The 17,457-nt window shown below is 45.1% G+C and overlaps 1 protein-coding gene across 4 annotated transcripts in view; it reads right to left on the bottom strand.

Annotated features, from left to right (window-relative positions):
- Positions 1 to 17,457, bottom strand: part of DENND5B (DENN domain containing 5B) — a 190,127-nt gene that overhangs the window by 62,861 nt on the left and 109,809 nt on the right. For all 4 annotated transcript variants that reach the window (XM_050917965.1, XM_050917971.1, XM_050917985.1 and 1 more), the window contains one exon: positions 6,976 to 7,642. In XM_050917965.1, coding sequence (XP_050773922.1) covers positions 6,976 to 7,642 — 667 coding nt within the window. The remainder of the gene's footprint in view (positions 1 to 6,975; positions 7,643 to 17,457) is intronic.

Genomic DNA, 17,457 nt, shown 5'->3' with positions numbered 1-17,457 from the left:
CCTTTTAGGCCACAGTTATACACACGTAAGTTTGTTCTTCAGAATTATTTCCCCAAGCTTAAACATACAAAAATATATTTAATCTTTGAGAAGCAATTACTCAAATCCTTCTAAAAACAACTTGGGAAATGTTCAAAATTACAGTGAGCAGAAACCACCTGAGCTAAAAGAAGTTAATCTTTGTTTTGTCCACATTTTCTCATGTTTAAATCCCCTGGAAAGCAAATGTACAAAAATGGATTGCCTAGGTTTCTGCAGAGCCCACAATTTAATTCATTTCTCTCCAGCAGAGATCTTACATGAGTAGCATTTTGTTGCTGATCCTTGGGAAATTACAGCAACTATCACAGAATGGTATAAGAGGGGTAGCTGTGTTAGTATGGATCTGTAAAAAGCAACGAAGAGTCCTGTGGCACCTTACAGACTAACAGATATATTGGAGCATAAGCTTTCGTACGCACTTCGTCAGATGCATGTAATGGAAATTTCCAGAGGCAGATATAAATATGCAGGCCAGAATCAGTCTGGAGATAACAAGGTTAGTTCAATCAGGGAGGATGAGGCTATCTTCGAGCAGTTGAGGTGTGAACACCAAGGGAGGAGAAACTGCTTTTGTAGTTGGCTAGCCATTTACAGTCTTTGTTTAATCCTGAGCTGATAGTGTCAAATTTGCAAATGAACTGAAGCTCAGCAGTTTCTCTTTTAAGTCTGGTCCTGAAGTTTTTTTGCTGCATCAGGAGGGCTACCTTAAAATCTGCTATTGCGTGGCCAGGGAGGTTGAAGTGTTCTCCTACAGGTTTTTGTATATTGCCATTCCTAATATCTGACTGGTGTCCATTTATCCTTTTATGTAGGGACTGTCCAATTTGGCCAATGTACACAACAAAGGGGCATTGCTGGCACATGACAGAATATATAACATTGATGGAAGTGCAGGTGAATGAACTGGTGATGTTGTGGCTGATCTGGTTAGGTCCTGTGATGGTGTTGCTGGTGTAGATATGTGGACACAGAGTTGGCATCGAGGTTTGTTGCATGAATCGCTTCCTGAGTTACAGTTCCTATGGTGTGGTGTGTGGTTGCTGGTGAGAATATGCTTAAGGTTGGCAGGTTGACAGAATGTTATTTACTTGGAAACTGTTTGAAGCCCATACATTACATACACATACTATTGCCTCTCCGTAGTCACAAAGGAAAGTAAAAATAAAGTCTTGAGACAAATCTGATTTACTAAACTATAGAGACTCTATAGCAATAAGTCTGTTTCAAATAAGAAAATTTTTGCATAAAGTCTTGTATTATAAAATGCAAGTGTTAGCTATATACTTTACATCGTCTCTCTAGTTCAGTAGCTAGAAGAAGAGTTGTGTTGCCAACTCACTTTTCCCCCCCCTTCCCAAGTCTTGTGATATTTGGTCTGCTTCTTAAAGCCCCAGCTCCTGAAGGCATGTGAATACAAGAATCTCAGCTTTAATTTTTTTTTTTAAATCCAAGTTCCTAGTCCTCAGGGTTGTGGAGAACAGCTTAAAAATATGACTCAAGCACAATTTAAATGTTAAAACAACAGAAGGCACGTAAAAGAATTACTTTAAGTCTCATGATTTTGCTTATGACTTTTAAAAGGATTGGGGTTGGCAACACTGAAACGGTTAATTGCAACATCCAGAAAGCCTTAACCTGAGTTCGTGTGAGCTGGTTTCTTCCTAATGGCTAGAAGTGCCTGGGAATAGCAGATGACATTGTTACAATTGGTGCCCCAGCCTTCACTTGTATTTATATCTGGATTCAGAGTATAATAGAGGAGCAGCATGATAGCAAGCACAGAGCTGCACTTGTTTCTAAGGGTATGTCTGCACTACTGGATTTCTCCGATTTTACATAAACCAGTTTCGTAAAACAGATTGTATAAAGTCAAGTGCACGCGGCCACACTAGGCACATTAATTCAGCGGTGTGCGTCCATGGTCCAAGGCTAACGCCGATTTCTGGAGTTTTGCACTGTGAGTAGCTATCCCTTAGCTATCCCATAGTTCCCGCAGTCTCCCCCGCCCCTTGGAATTCTGGGATGAGATCCCAGTGCATGATAGGGCAAAAAGCATTGTCGTGGGTGGTTCTGGGTAAATGTTGTCAGTCATTCCTACCTCCAGGAAAGCAACGGCAGACAATCATTTCACGCCCTTTTTCCCTGGATTGCCCTGGCGGATGCCATAGCACAGCAACCATGGAGTCTGTTCAGCATTTTTTTTTTTTTTTTTTTTTTTTTTACTGTCACCGTATGTTTACTGGATGCCGCTGACAGAGGCAATACTGCAGCGCTACACAGCAGCATTAATTTGCCTTTGCATGACAGCAGAGACGGTTATCAGTCGTTCTGTACTGTCTGCTGCGCCATTGTAAATTGGCAATGAGATGACGGTTATCTGTCGTTCTGTACCGTCTGCTGCTGTCATGGGTGCCCCTGGCTGAGGTCGGCCAGGGATGCAAAGACAAAAATGGGAATGACCCCCCGGGTCATTCCCTCCTTTATGGTATCTAAAAATAGAGTCAGTCCTGCCTAGAATATGGGGCAAGTGTACTAGAGAACCAGTGTACCAGAGAACCAGAGAGCACAGCCGCTCCGTGTCAGATCCCGCAGAAATGATGAGCTGCATGGCATTCTAGAGGGTGTCCCTGCAGCAACACCACCCGTTGTTTCCCTCCTCCCCAAACCTTCCTGGGCTATCGTGGCAGTATCCCCTTCATTTGTGTGATGAAGTAATAAAGAGTGCAGGAATAAGAAACACTGATTTGTTAGTAAGATAAAATGTGGGGGAGGCAGCCTTCAGCTGCTATGATAGTTGAGGCAGCACATTAAGCGGTGTGGGGGAGAGGAGCACAGCATCCCGCTGCTATGATAGTCCAGGCAGTACAGAATGTTTTCTTTATACATGAAAGGGGGGGCTGATGGAGCTCAGCCCCCAGTTGCTGTGATGAGGACTGTTACCAGCCGTTCTGTACCATCTACTGGGAATGACCAGGAATCATTCCTATTTTTACCCAGGCGCCCGCGGCCAGCCTCACCTGAGGCCAGCCAGGAGCACTCACGGGCTGATTATGATGACAGATAGCAGTCGTACCGTCTGCCATCGGGGAGGAGAGGGGAGCGGATACTGCTCTTCACTGCCGCAGCATCGCGTCTACCAGCAGCATTCAGTAGACAGAGTGACATTGAAAAAAGTCAAGAAACGATTTTTTCCCCTTTTCTTTCATGAGGGTGGGGGGGGGGGGAAGGGGTACATTGACGAGCTATACCCTGAGCCACCTCGGACAATGTGTTTGACCCTACAGGCACTGGAAGCTCAGCCAAGAATGCTAATACTTTTCAGAGACTGCTGGGGACTGTAGGATAGCTGGAGTCCTCAGTACCCCCTCCCTCCCTCCATGAGCGTCCATTTGATTCTTTGGCTTTCTGTTACGCTTGTCACACAGCACTGTGCTGTGAACTCTGTATCAAAGCCTGGAGATTTTTTTCAAATGCTTTGTCATTTCGTCTTCTGTAACGGAGCTCTGATAGAACAGATTTGTCTCCCAATACAGCGATCAGATCCAGTATCTCCCATACGGTCCACACTGGAGCTCTTTTTGGATTTGGGACTGCATGGCCACCCGTGCTGATCAGAGCTCCATGCTGGGCAAACAGGAAATGCAATTCAAAAGTTGGCGGGGCTTTTCCTGTTTACCTGGCCAGTGCATCCAAGTTCGGATTGCTGTCCAGAGCGGTCACAATGGTGCACTGTGGGATACCGCCCGGAGGCCAATACCGTCGATTTGCGGCCACACTAACCCTAATCCGATATGGTAATACCAATTTTAGTGCTGCTCCTCTCGTTGGGGAGGAATACAGAAACCGATTTAAAGAGCCCTTTATATTGATATAAAAGGCCTTGTTGTGTGGACGGGTACAGCGTTAAATCGGTTTAAAGCTGCTAAAATCAGTTTAAACGCATAGTGTAGACCAGGCCTCCAATAATTAAGCCAACATATCAGGTCTCAACTTTTAATAATTTGTGTGTGTCCAATACAAAATTAAAATGTTTGTTAAATCCTCTGTCCTCCTGCCACAGCTACTACTGGTCTCTGCCAGATACTGGGTGCATCTCTGGTGGGCTCTCATCTGGAAGTCAGGGCTGGAGGATCTAACAAACCTCTCCTCTGCAGCCAGCTCCCAAACTGCTGCCTTCTCCAACTGTAGCACTTGTTCTTACCCTGTGCCCTTCCGACCTCAGGTTGTACTACTTCTTTCCTCAACTCTGGAGGTAATGGTCTTCTCTGCTGTTAGATTAACTGGGGGATTATAGTGCCCAATAATCAACTAGCAGGTTCCTTACATTACTTAACTGTCCAAAACTCCTTTTCCAGGCTCAAGTTTTCAGGGTTCCCTTGTAACTTAAATGAATCGAATGGACTTTTTGGCAAGTTAGAACAAAAAGAAGGTTCAGACATTTTTGAGGACAGTGGGAGGGGAAAAAAAAAAATCAGTTTTAAAGGTATATAGAAGGGATCAGCAACCTTTGGCACGTGGCCTGTCAGGGAAATCTGCTGTCAGCTGGGTCGCTTTTTTACCTGCAGCGTCCGCAGGTTCAGCTGATTGCAGCTCCCATTCGCCACAGTTTGCTGTTTCAGGCCAACGGGGGCCGAGGGAAGTGGCGTGGGCCAAGGGATGTGCTGGCCGGCGCTTCCTGCAGCCTCTGTTCACCTGGAACAGTAAACTGCAGCCAGTGGAGCTGTGATCGGCTGAACCTGTGGATGCTGCAGATAAACAAGCCGTCCCAGCCTGCCAGAGGATTGCTCTGATGGGCTGCGTGCCAAAGGTTGCTGATTCCTGGTATATAGCAACAGCTTTACTTCTGAAATGGTTGGGAGCCGAAAGGTAAGTTCTGACATACCAATAACCTCCCTTGAGAAATACATTCAGGTGTTCCAGTGAAAACTGATTTTGAGTTGACAGGTCCTGTTGATAATTGCGCCACGTGCACATGAAATATATTTGGCACTGGATTCTCAGGCTGAGCTTGTGAAGTTTGCAGATGAAAGAAAGCCATGCATATGCACACAGTGTGGCTTCATTTATTTGCACAGTGAAAAGGACTGGCAAGTGCACAGATCTGCATGAACCCTGCACTTTAACTGTTTATTTTGTAAGAAGACACCCCCAACAAGGCAAGAGCTTCTTTCAAGCTAAAAGCTGCACAGGAGTTTATTGGAGAGGAGCTTTCTCTGCTACATCTCAGGAGCTTAGTACAACAGAGGTTCAGTGGTATTTAGTTAAACAAAAAAAATAAATCTCAGTTTCTTTTTAAAGAACTCTTGGAAATATGAGAAAACTGTTACAAAAAGTCAAACATACCAAAATGTAAGCTGCACATTAGCCTCAACTCTGCACCTTTAGGAATCTGAATTACGATGCAGTATAATTGCACAATTGCTTCATTTGTCAAACACAACCTACTGTGCAGCTTCCCCACCAACACACACACTCATGTAGACGAGCTCTTGACAAAGCGAACAAAGCTGGGTCAAGGATCTCTTAAGAGTTTTCTGGGAGTGGGGATGGGAGAGGAGGGGAAGAAACAAAAACATTCATTGCAGATGCTCTATCAAAAATTGTTTGAATTTCATCTTTTTCAAAGTATTTAAGGTGACAGTGTCACTTTTCCCCATCCGGTATACCTAAAAGGTATTTTGTCAATGGTGTCGCTATTTAAATGTTTATTAACTTTCATGCATCAAGTCTGAAAATGCTGCCTTTGTCATAGACAAAGTGAAATTCAGCATCTATATCCATATTCAGGCAAGCCTCCCTCCCTGCCCATGCAAACATGGCCCAATTTTCAGAGGTGCTGATCACCTGGAGTTCTCACTAACTTTAGAGGCAGTTGTGGACATTCAGCATCTTAAAAAAACATAAGCCACCTATTTAGATGCCCAACTTTAGTCATCTTCATATGTAAACCTGCCGCAACTTCTCTTCTCTCAAAAATACATATTTTTATTTAGGGCCAGTTCAACTCAGGTATTTAGGTGGCTGAAATTGCAAACAGGTATCTAGTACAACTTACAGAATCATCCAAAAGCAGCTTAGGCACCTAATTCCCATCAAAAGTAAATCACATTATGAGTATCTGCATCATAGGCACCACCACAGCTTTGTAAATCTGGGCCCTAGTCAGCAGCCCTGTAGTATACGAGATGCAATGGTCCAGCATTGTAGCCTATGCAGTGTGAACTAGACATTTCTGAAACCTGTGTCAGAGTGCTTGTACAGTCAATGGGAAGTGTTGAACTTTCTCTCCTGAAAAACCTAACTCCCAAAAGCTCATTAAAACATTACAAGTAGGCAGGATCTGTGCATGATGCCTCTGACAGCTTTGTTAACATATCTAACCTGCAGCAGCCCTTCGAGTACAGTCCCAAGGTGTCTCAAGCAGAAGCCACCAACTACATCCTCATGAAATTACTTCAAGATGCCAGTAGGCCCATAAGGAGACAACTTCATTTCTTCTTACAACACCTGGACAAATTTCAAAGTTTGGCCTCAAAGGTTAGAACATCAACATCTTAATAAAATTTGTAACATCAAAAAGAAAATGTGAGTTTTCTGCAAGACATATTACCTAATGTCGTAATGTCCTGCAGAAGGGAGGATTAGTTTTGTGCTGTCTTGCAAGTGGATCAAGGGCAGTTTAAAAATGACAATTAAGTCAATTCTATCACTAGCTGTCATGAATGATAAATATGATGCATAATTAAACAAACGACACCTAGAATGCCTAGAGGAAACAATTACTTAGCCCTTTCATTAGCAAAGCCTCATTTCTTTTTATTACACTGTGTCTCACTAATCCCCTGAAATCAAATAGTTCACAGTAGTCTCAGCACTGCAGTTGTTCAGGAATTGTCTGACTGGATCAGACACAAATCCAGAAAGACAGCCTACCTTGTGAATACAGAAGAATCTGCATCTCCAGGAGAACACAAGTAAAAACTTGGACAAGGTTTTCCAATCCCAGCAGCTCAAAGGCTTCTCGAAGAGGGTAGTCAGACAGTGGAAGTTCACTGGGTCCAGGTCTCTGGCAAACAATAGGCTCATAAACCCCATAGAACTTCAGCGACCTCCCTAGGGGTGGAAGGGGCACTTCGTAAAGAATGTTATGGATATAGCTCTCCAGTGGTAAAGGTGGGGGTTGCTGAGAGGTAACTGCCTTATAAAGCTGGATAAGGAACTTCTTGCAGGCCTGCATGAAGGGCAAAGGAGTGATGAGACATATACATTTGGATACATATAATGTGTCTCTGCTGATGTCATACGAGTTGTACTGCTGGATCTTGGCCAGGGAAGTGGCATCTCCTTCATCAATGCTGCTTGCCAGGGAGTCCATGCTGCAAGAAGAGGAGGCATAGACACTGCTGTATTGCTCTGCATTGTGCATTTGGTAAAGCGTCTGCATGGCTGTACAAATTTGCTTGCTTGTGACCTCCTCGTAGAAAGTGAGCACAAATCCATAAGTACGAGAACCATCTTCCCTGGTGATTATAAATGAGTGGAACTGCAGGTCTCTGTTGTCAATCTGGGTCCTGAAAGATAGCCCTTTAGGCATACACAGCTGTGTAAGAAAAAGAATCATATCAGTATCTAATCTGAAAAAATTTAAGATTTTATATTTTTTTCTTCCATGAACAGATCAGGCAATGAAACAAAATCAAATTGTACATATGCCAATTATTCTAACTTATGAACTGTTTAAATTAAAAGATGTACTCTTAAAATAAATTTGAGAACGAAGAATCTGGCCTCATAACTAAAAAATGTTGCTTAAAGAAAGATCTTTTTAGACTTGGTTTTATTTTACCAAGTCAGAAGCACCATAATTATTCTTAATAATGAATAATACATCAATCACATAAATGCCTTCAGTTTTTGCTTTCAGTGATGTATCACTTTTAATTTGCTGAAGTGCACAATGAAAATGGGCAAAAGAAAATCACATACCATCAAAACCAAACTTGATTCTTTGTTATATGCTTATCTTTAAATAAAAAAAATTAAACTGAATAAATAACTGATAATATTCCATTAACAAATGAACTTTCTCCTGTATGAGTTTATTTTCTTGCCTAAACAGTAAAACACTATTTTGATTGGGGGAGGGGGAGGAATTCAATGTAAACCTAGTTTTTGATTAATCAGTCAAGTTATTTTACAATGATTCTATTTTACATAAGTACTTCTTTGAAACGCAGCCCTAGAATGAGAACCCAAGGCACTGTCCAGGCTTTTTTTTTTTTTTTTTTTTTAGGAAAATCAGCCATGTAATGCAAAATAGTGAAACAATTTTGCAAAACATGTTTAAGTCATGCTACAGCATGAAACCAAATTATGCTCAAAACAAATCTAAGCAATTTTTAAAACAAGAACTAAAACTTTTTAAAATGGAAGGTGCAAAGAAAGGAAAGGAACCTTCAAAGAGAGCAGTGAAAGGCAAGAGGCTGGCTTGGTGCGCTGTTAAGGATCAGTGCCTAGCCACAACATAGAACTGACTAGAAAGTGACAGTGTAGACCAGTGGTGGGTAACCTGCAGCCCATCAGGACACAGGAGACATTCTGCTGATGTTGACCATCCACAGCCACTGGGACCTGCGGGGGCGGGGGGGCATACCTGCAGACAGGGCCGGTGCAACCATTTAGGCGAACTAGGCGGTTGCCTAGGGAGCCAAGATTTGAGGGCGCCAAAAAGCGGCGCCCTCAAAAAATTTTTTAAATGGTTGCAACCGCTGCTGCTGGAGAGGCAGTCTGAGCTGCCCGCGGCAGCAGCTGCCTGCAGCGGGCAGCCCAGGGCGCCCCCGGGGTCAGGACGACGCCGCGCGGCAGCCCAGCAGCCCAGGGCGCCCCCAGGCTCAGGGTGGCAGCCGCGGCAGCCCAGGGCGCCCCCAGGGTCAGGGTGGCAGCCCGGCAGCCCAGGGCACCCCCCGGGTCAGGGCGGCAGCCCAGGACGCCCCCGGGGTCAGGACGCAGCCGCGGCAGCCCGACAGCCCAGGGCGCCCCCGGGATCAGCGCGCCGCCGCGCGGCAGCCCAGCAGCCCGGGGCACCTCCGGGGTCAGGACGCAGCCGCGGCAGCCCAGGGCGCCCCAGGCTCAGGGAGCCGCTGCGGCAGCCCGGCAGCCCAGGGCGCCCCCCGGGTCAGGACGCAGCCGCAGCAGCCCAGGGCGCCCCCCCAGGGTCAGTGTGGCAGCCTGGCAGCCCAGGGCACCCTCTGGGGTCAAGACGCAGCCCCGGCAGCCCAGGGTGCCCTCCGGGGTCAGGACGCCGGCGCTGCAGCCCGGCAGCCCAGGGCACCCCTGGGGTCAGCGCGCTGCCGCAGCAGCCCAGAGGTTCAGGCTGACGGTGGCTGCGCTGACCCAGGGGAATCCCTGAGCTGCAGGCAGAGGCTCAGAATCCCTCTCTCTCCCAGAGCAGGGGCTCCAGCCTCTGCAATTTTTCTTGTTGCCCGGCGTGGGTGCCGGCAGCTGGGCAGAGCTGTGCAGCTCTGCTTAGGGCACGTGGCAGGGGCCCTGCGACACGGGTGCAACACCAGGGATTCACTTCTGGAGGAAAGCCGTGGCTGCCCCCTGGCTCAGCCTCCACGTCAGCCCCAGCGAGGGGCACGGAGAAGAAAAAAGCCTCAGCAGTGGTCTGGTGGAGCGGAGGAAGAAAGAGGACCCTAGCGCTCATGCATTGGGCAAGGTAAGCAAGTGCCTCCCCATGGGTCAGCCTCAGATGCCTGTGTTCCTGCCCCCTTGGTCCTTAGCTGGTCCCTGCTCCTGCTCCCCTTGTGCCTGGACAGCTGGAGAGAACAGCAGCCTGCAGAGCTGAGCTGCCCCAGTGCCCCCAGGCACCCCCCTGACCCCATCCTCCCCACAGTCCTGACCCCCAGCTCCGAGCCTAGTCCTTCTGAGCTAGAAACCCCCTCAACCTCATCCCCCCACAGCCCTTACCCCCAGCTCCGAGCCTAGTCCCTCTGAGCTGGAAACCCCCTCGACCCCATCCCCCCCACAGCCCTGACCCCCAGCTCCAAGCCCAGTCCCTCTGAGCTGGAAACCCCCTGACCCCATCCCCCCGAACAGCCCTGACACCCAGCTCTGAGCCCAGCCCCTCTGAGCTGGCATTTGCCGGGGGGGGGGGGGGGGCGCAAGATGGAATTTTCGCCTAGGGCGCAAAATATCCTTGCACCAGCCCTGCCTGCAGATGGTCCACATCAGCAAAATGTCTCACAGCCCACAATCAGATTGCCCTGATGGGCCACAGGCTGCCCATCACTGGTGTAGATTCCCCTGGACCAGGAATAATCACTTCTCCTGTCAGAAGAGATAAACAGGGATAATTTTGTAAGTGTGGCCACATCCATTCCTAATCAATACCAACTCACTTTGAAAGACTACTAAACAGTCAGATTGCAACAAGATTCAGCTGCGACCGACCTGAGCAGGATTCAGATCAATGGCATAGAAGCCTGATTTCACATCCAGTTAGCAATCCCATGCATCATCCAGACTCATTTTTATATGTTGCTGTAAAAGTTAATACTTGGGGTAATAAATGGCCTAGAGTCAATAAAAGGATTTAATTCAATTGATGGGCGTTCCTGACAAACCATGAAATTGCAGCTCAAGCCACTTTTTGAACAGCAGCCACATAGTAACTCAAAAGGTTTGCAGTATTATTATAGGAGTGTTAATAGTAGCACTATTATAGCTACATTCAAATTCTCTGTGAAAGTAGGAGTAAAATCCCTATTTTATGTTTTAATTATTGAATTTAGGCTCCATAATATGCATCTCAACTTTTACTGGATTAGTCTGTGCCAAACTATGTTAAATTCTGAAAACTGGGCTTCTGCACTAGAGACAATGGGCACAGCTTTATCAAGTTTGACCACATGGTGTTTAAATTACCTCTGTATGACCCTTAAGCATCCCCCTGACCACACTTCTCTCTCTGAAATCCTCCAGTAGGGAATCTTCCCCCACAATCAACATCTATTAAACTTCATTATCTTTTGCATGGCCTACAGCACACAGTAAGCCAACATGTCAACTCAGTGGTTGCAAAACACAGGCAAAATACAGTGCCAACACACAGCAAATATTATTAGTCTTGGAATGGGATAGGAGGAAAGGGAGCAGAAGATAAAGGAGAGGGGCAGGACAGGAAGATTAACAATGAGGGAAGAGCTCACCAGGGGTCTGTTAAATTGCAAAACCCTAAAGATAAGCCAAAAGGGCAGGGCCAAGTGTTAGCATTCATCCAAAAAGAAAAGCCTTAAACATGTTGTGGTCTTGATGCACAGTGATATTATATTAAGGCAAGCACCCTGAAAGTCAGTAGCATACACTCATCCAGGTTTATCATATGGATCACAAAGCACAGAGTCTAAATTAGGGGTAGGCAACCTATGGCACGCGTGCCGAAGACGGCACGCAAACTGATTTTCAGTCGCACTCACACTGCCCAGGTCCTGGCCACCAGTCTGGGGGGCTCCACTTTTTAATTTAATTTTAAATGAAGCTTCTTAAACATTTAAAAAACCTTATTTACTTTACATACAATAGTTTAGTTATACATTATAGACTTAGATAAAGAGACCTTCTAAAAATGTTAAAATGTATTACTGGCACGTGAAACCTTAAATTAGAGTGAATAAATGAAGACTTGGCACACCGCTTCTGAAAGGTTGCCGACTCCTGGTCTAGATCCTAAAGAAAGGTTCTTGAAGAGAAGAATTCACATTCAACTCTAAAATAGGTTCGAGTGAACTAGAAGAATGGTGAAAGACTCTTCCAAGGTGGGACCTGAACAATTTCCTTGTTTTTGTTTTAAACCAGATGATGCAGCACTGTTGAGCTGCCTACCTCCTGAATGCGTCTGAGGGAGAATTAAAACAACTAATTATACAGTAGACCCCCAGTTGTTACTATCCCCTCCCAGGAATAAAGGTTGTTCATAAACTACCAGAATATTTTGTTCAGAGTTGTTTTTTCAAAAGTTTACAACTAGGGCTGTTGATTAATCACAGTTAACTCACGCGATTAATCAAAAAAACAAATCGCAATTAATTGCAGTTTTAATTGCACTGTTTAACAATAGAAGACCAATTGAAATTTAATAAATATTTTGGATTGTTCCTACATTTTCATATATATAGTATTCTGTGTTATATTTGAAATCAAAGTGTATATTTGTTACAAATATTTGCACTGTAAAAATGATACACAAAAGAAATAGTTTTTCAATTCACCTCATACAAGTTCTGCAGTGCAATTTGTGTCATGGAAGTGCAATTTACAAATTTAGATTTTTTTGTTACATAACTGAACTCAAAAAATAAGACAAAGTGAAACTTCAGAACCTACAAGGCCACTCAGTCCAACTTCTTGTTCAGACAATCACTAAGAAACAAGTTTGTTTACATTTACAGGAGATAACGCTGCCGTCTTCTTATTTACAGTGTCACCAGAAAGTGAGAATAGGCATTTGCATGGCTTTTTTGTAGCTGGCACTGCAAGGTATTTACATGCCATATATGCCCCTTCATGCTTCGGCCACCATTCCAGAGGACATGCTTCCATGCTGATGATGCTCGTTGGAAAAAAAAAAAAAATTGTGTTAACCAAATGTGACTGAACTCCTTAGGGGAGAACTGTATGTCACCTGCTCTGTTTTACCTGCATTCTGCCATATATTTCACGTTCATAGCAGTCTCGGATGATTACCCAACACATGTTGTTCATTTTAAGAACACTTTCACTGAAGATTACACAAAATGCAAAGATGGTACCAATGTGAGATTGCTAAAGACGGCTACAGCATTGGACGCAAGAATTAAGAATCTGAAGTGCCTTTCAAAATCTGAGAGGGCCAAGGTGTGACGCATGCGTTCAGAAGTCTTAAAAGAGCAACACTGATGCAGAAACTACAGAACCTGAACCACCAAAAAGGAAAATCAACCTTCTGCTGGTGGCATCTAACTCATATAATGAAAATGAACATGCATTGGTCTACACTGCTTTGGATTGTTAACGAGCAGAACCTGTCATCAGCATGGATGTACGCCCCCTGGAATGATGGTTGAAGCATGAAGGGACATATGACTCTTTAGCACATCTGGCATGTAAATATCTTGTGACACCGGCTACAACAGTGCCATGTGAATGCCTGTTCTCAGTTCCAGGTGACACTAAACAAGAAGCAGGCAGCATTATGCCCTGCAAATGTAAACAAACTTGTTCAGCCAAGTATCAGAGGGGTAGCCGTGTTAGTCCGGATCTGTAAAAGCAGCAAAGAGTCCTGTGGCACCTTATAGACTAACAGACGTTTTGGAGCATGAGCTTTCGTGGGTGAATACCCACTTTGTCAGATGCATGCCACAGGACTCTTTGCTGCTTGTTCAGCCAATCGCTCAAACAAACAAGAAGTAGGACTGAGTGGACTTGCAGACTCAACTTTTGCGTTTTTAGTCCGGAAGTTTTTAGTACATAATTCTACATTTGTAAGTTCAACTTTCATGATAAAGAGATTGCACTACAGTACTTGTATTAGGTGAATTGAAAAATACTATTTCCTTTGTTTTTTTACAGAGCAAATACTTGTAATAAAAAATAAATATAAAGTGAATGTTGTACACTTTGTATTCTGTGTTGTAATTGAAATCAATATATTTGAAAATACAGAAAACATCCAAAAATATTTAAATAAATGGTATTCTATTATTAACTGTGATTAATCACTTCACAGCCCTATTTACAACTGAATAGACTTTAACACAGCTTTCAAACTTTACTATGCAGAAGATAAACGCTGCTTTTAAACTATCTTAATTTAAATGAAACAAGCACAGAAACAGTTTCCTTACCTTGTCAAATCTTTTTTAAAAGAACCCCCCCACATCTTTTTTTTTTTTTAAGTAGTTTAAATTTGCAAATACTGAACAGTACTGCGCGTTTTTGTTGTTGTTTTGGGTCTCAGCTGCCTGGTTGCCTACTTCCAGTTCCAAATGAGGTGCATGGTTGACTGGTCAATTCATAACTGGTGTTCATAACTCTGAGGTTCTACTGTACTAAGGGAAACTCTAAAAAAATAGCCAACGGAACATTTTATCCAGCACTTATCAAGCTACAGTTGACTGAACCCATAATGCGCAAGAACTCTGACCCTCTGAACTTCATATGATAGTGGCGCTCTTGGAAGAAAAAATATTGCAGCCCCAAAAGAGATCACACTTTCGTCTGTTCCAAAAGAAAATGGACTGGGAAAAACCAGAAGAAAGCCAGAGATTATCTCCAATTTATAGAATTTGGCCAAGAAATATGGACCTGCTTTTTCTTCAAACAAGAAACTATTCTGGGCTGTGTGTATGCCAGAAGGTCTACACTGAAGTGTTCTTTAACCTTAAGAAATCAAGGCCCCCTGTCCCTACATAAGTATTTCCACTCAAAAGGCAGAGCTTTAATATTGTTTCAGTGCAACATCACCCAGTCAACAAGGTCCAGCTGACAGATGGATATATAAGTGCTATGGGAATATACCCTTAAGACTGGCGTACCCAGGGTTGGTGCAACCACCAGGTGAACTAGGCTGCCGCCTAGGGCGCCTTCAAAGCACCTCTCAGGTGAGGAGGTGGAGTGGAGGTGAGCTGAGGCGAGGGCCACAGGGAGGGCCGCCCGCAGTAATGGGCGGGGGGGGAGGGCGCACAGGAGAGCCGCTCCCCGCCCAGATCACCTTCACTCTACCTCTTCTGCTGAGCATGTAGCCCCCGCTCTAATTCTCCTCCAAATTGGCGATGCAAGCCTGGGAGAGGAAGAGAATTAGAGTGGCGCCTGCATGCTCTGCGGAGGAGGTGGAGCAGAGGTGAGCTGAGGCAAGCTCCCTGGGCGGGGTTAGCTGCCATGGAATGGGGGTTCCCTGGGCGGGGTTAGCTGCAGAGGAGGGGGTAGTTGCTGCAGGTGTGGCTCCTCTGTTGGAAGGGTTGGGTGGCCGTGGTTAGCTGCCACGGGGAAGGTGGCGGGGGGGGGGGGGTTAGCTGGGTGGAGGGAGTGGCGCAAAACTTCCTTGCACCACCCCTGGGCATACCAGAGACAAGTCACCACAAGATAAAGGGAAACTGTCTAGAGAAAGCTTTGCTCCTCACTACTCCTTTCCAAGCACAGTTTTTGCAAGTACATGAACAGGGCCGTAAAACCATGTATTTATTTCAATTGATGTTCACAAATACATTCAATAAAAGTTCTTTGTTTAAAGATCTGCCAACGACATGTGAACAGACTATATATGGCAGCACATCTTTACTTTCTTCTCTGGGAGTCTGTCATCTTTATTGCAGGTCTGTACAAAAATGCAAGAATCTAAAATTAAAGCACAATGGACGTGTTCTTGGTTTTTTAATAAATTCTGCTACCTGTATAAGCATTTTTAATATACCCATTGTTACTGAAATAATTTAGAAGTGATTCTGCCTTTCAGTCTGTTTTTCCTTTTCTTATTACGGATATTTACATTAAGGCCCCAGTTAAGCAAGGTACTTTAGCACATGTCTAACTTTAAACATGAGAGGAGGCCCACTGTCTTCAGTGGAGCTATACATGCACTTAAGAAATACAACTCCTATTTTTGGGCCCAGTTCAGCAAGGTATTTAAGTTTTCACGGTCATCTGTACTTAAAACTTCAGCCTGAAAGCCACCAGATTGTAACATCAAAACTGGATGCTGAGGAAGTGCTAGAGAAGATTAAGACTTTAGGTGGGGATAAACACAGGAAGCAGTGAATATGGAAAAAACAAAGAGTATTTGTCTTTACTATTCAGTATTGGAAAGGAAACTTGATTTAAAGCAGAGATGGGCAAACTATGGCCCGGGGCCACATCCAGCCCTCCAGACGTTTTAATTGGGCCCTTGACCTCCTGCCAGGAAGTGGGGTCTGGGGCTTGCCCCGCTCTGGTGCTCCAGCCAGGGAGCGGGATCAGGGTCTTGCTCCACTCTGCCCAGCTCCCAGAAGCAGCAGCATGACCTCTCTCTGGCTCCTACGTGTAGGGGCAGCCGGGGGCTCTGCACACTGCCCTCACCCCAAGCACTGCCCCCTGCAGCTCTCACTGGCCGGGAACAGCAGCCAATGGAAGCTGCGGGGGCAATGCCGGCAGACAGGGCAGCGTGCAGAGCCGCCTGGCTGTGCCTCGACATAGAAGCCAGAGAGGAACATGCTACTTGGGAGCTGCTTGAGGTAAGCGCCACCTGGAGCCTGCCATACTGGACTCCCTCCTGCACCCCAACCCTCTGCCCCAGGCCTGATCCCCCTCCCACTCTCCAAACCCCTCTGTCCCAGCCTGGAGAACCCTCCTGCACCCCCAACCCCTCATTCCGAGCCCCACCCCAGAGTCCACGCCCCCAGCCAGAGACCTCCCATGCCCCCCACCCCCCAATTCTGTGAGCATTCATGGCCTGCCATATAATTTCCATACCCAGATGTGGCCCTCGGGCCAAAAAGTTTGGCCAAGGCAGAATGGTATAGTTATGGAGTGTTTGGCTTTTTGCCTTTTTTTAAAAATGATGTTCATAAAGCATTGTAATTCCTTAAGCATATAGCAATGACAGAATACTCTCACAGATTAGCCTTCAAAGGCTTGTGCTTTTTCTCCTCTAAGGAAATTGCCTCTTGCAGCTTATATAAAGCAGACAGAGGCAAAGGATGACAAAACAAAAGGAGAGATCAAGTAGGCAAATAATTGGCTCAAGTTATTAGGAGGAGGAAAAAATATTACTTTAAGTAACATTTTGGGTCAAATAATGATAAAGTTTTTCAAAGGATAAGGTGAAAGCGAGTATTCCTACTATTCGTAAATACTGCTGCTTTTGTCAGAACATGTGTGGTAAATGTGCTCTGAAAATGACTTTTTCCAGAAGATTTTGTTTTGCACAATTATTTTGTTTTAACCAAGCTCTTATGAGGAGATTGCATCAGTCTACATAATTTGTATTATATTTTTGTACACTAACAGCATTACAGCTCTCTCACAAATATCCATTATAGTCGAATAATATTTTTCATTGCCTCTTCTTGTATATTTTGCTTACTCAGAGATGAACATTAACAATCTCTCCTCTAAATTGGCTGGCAGAAGCGGCCTATGCAGTAGCTTAGGTATTACTACACTGAGGCCATGGTTACACTTACAGCTGTACAGTGCTGCGAGTTACAGCTGTCTTCGTACAGCTGTGTAGGGAAAGCGCTGCAGTGTGGCCACACTGACAGCTACCAGCGCTGCAGTGTGGCCACATCTGCAGCATCTGTAGTGCTGTTGGGAGTGGTGCATTGTGGGCAGCTATCCCACAGAGCACCTCATCCCATTTTGGCGCCGTGGGTTGTGGGAAGTGGACGGAAGGGTGCGGGTCAT

The sequence above is a fragment of the Gopherus flavomarginatus genome, chromosome 1 (genome assembly GCF_025201925.1).
Source record: "Gopherus flavomarginatus isolate rGopFla2 chromosome 1, rGopFla2.mat.asm, whole genome shotgun sequence".
In the NCBI taxonomy this organism is placed as follows: Eukaryota; Metazoa; Chordata; order Testudines; family Testudinidae; genus Gopherus; species Gopherus flavomarginatus.
The sequence above is the reverse complement of the archived record's forward strand: the minus strand, read 5'-3'. Positions and strand labels throughout refer to the sequence as shown.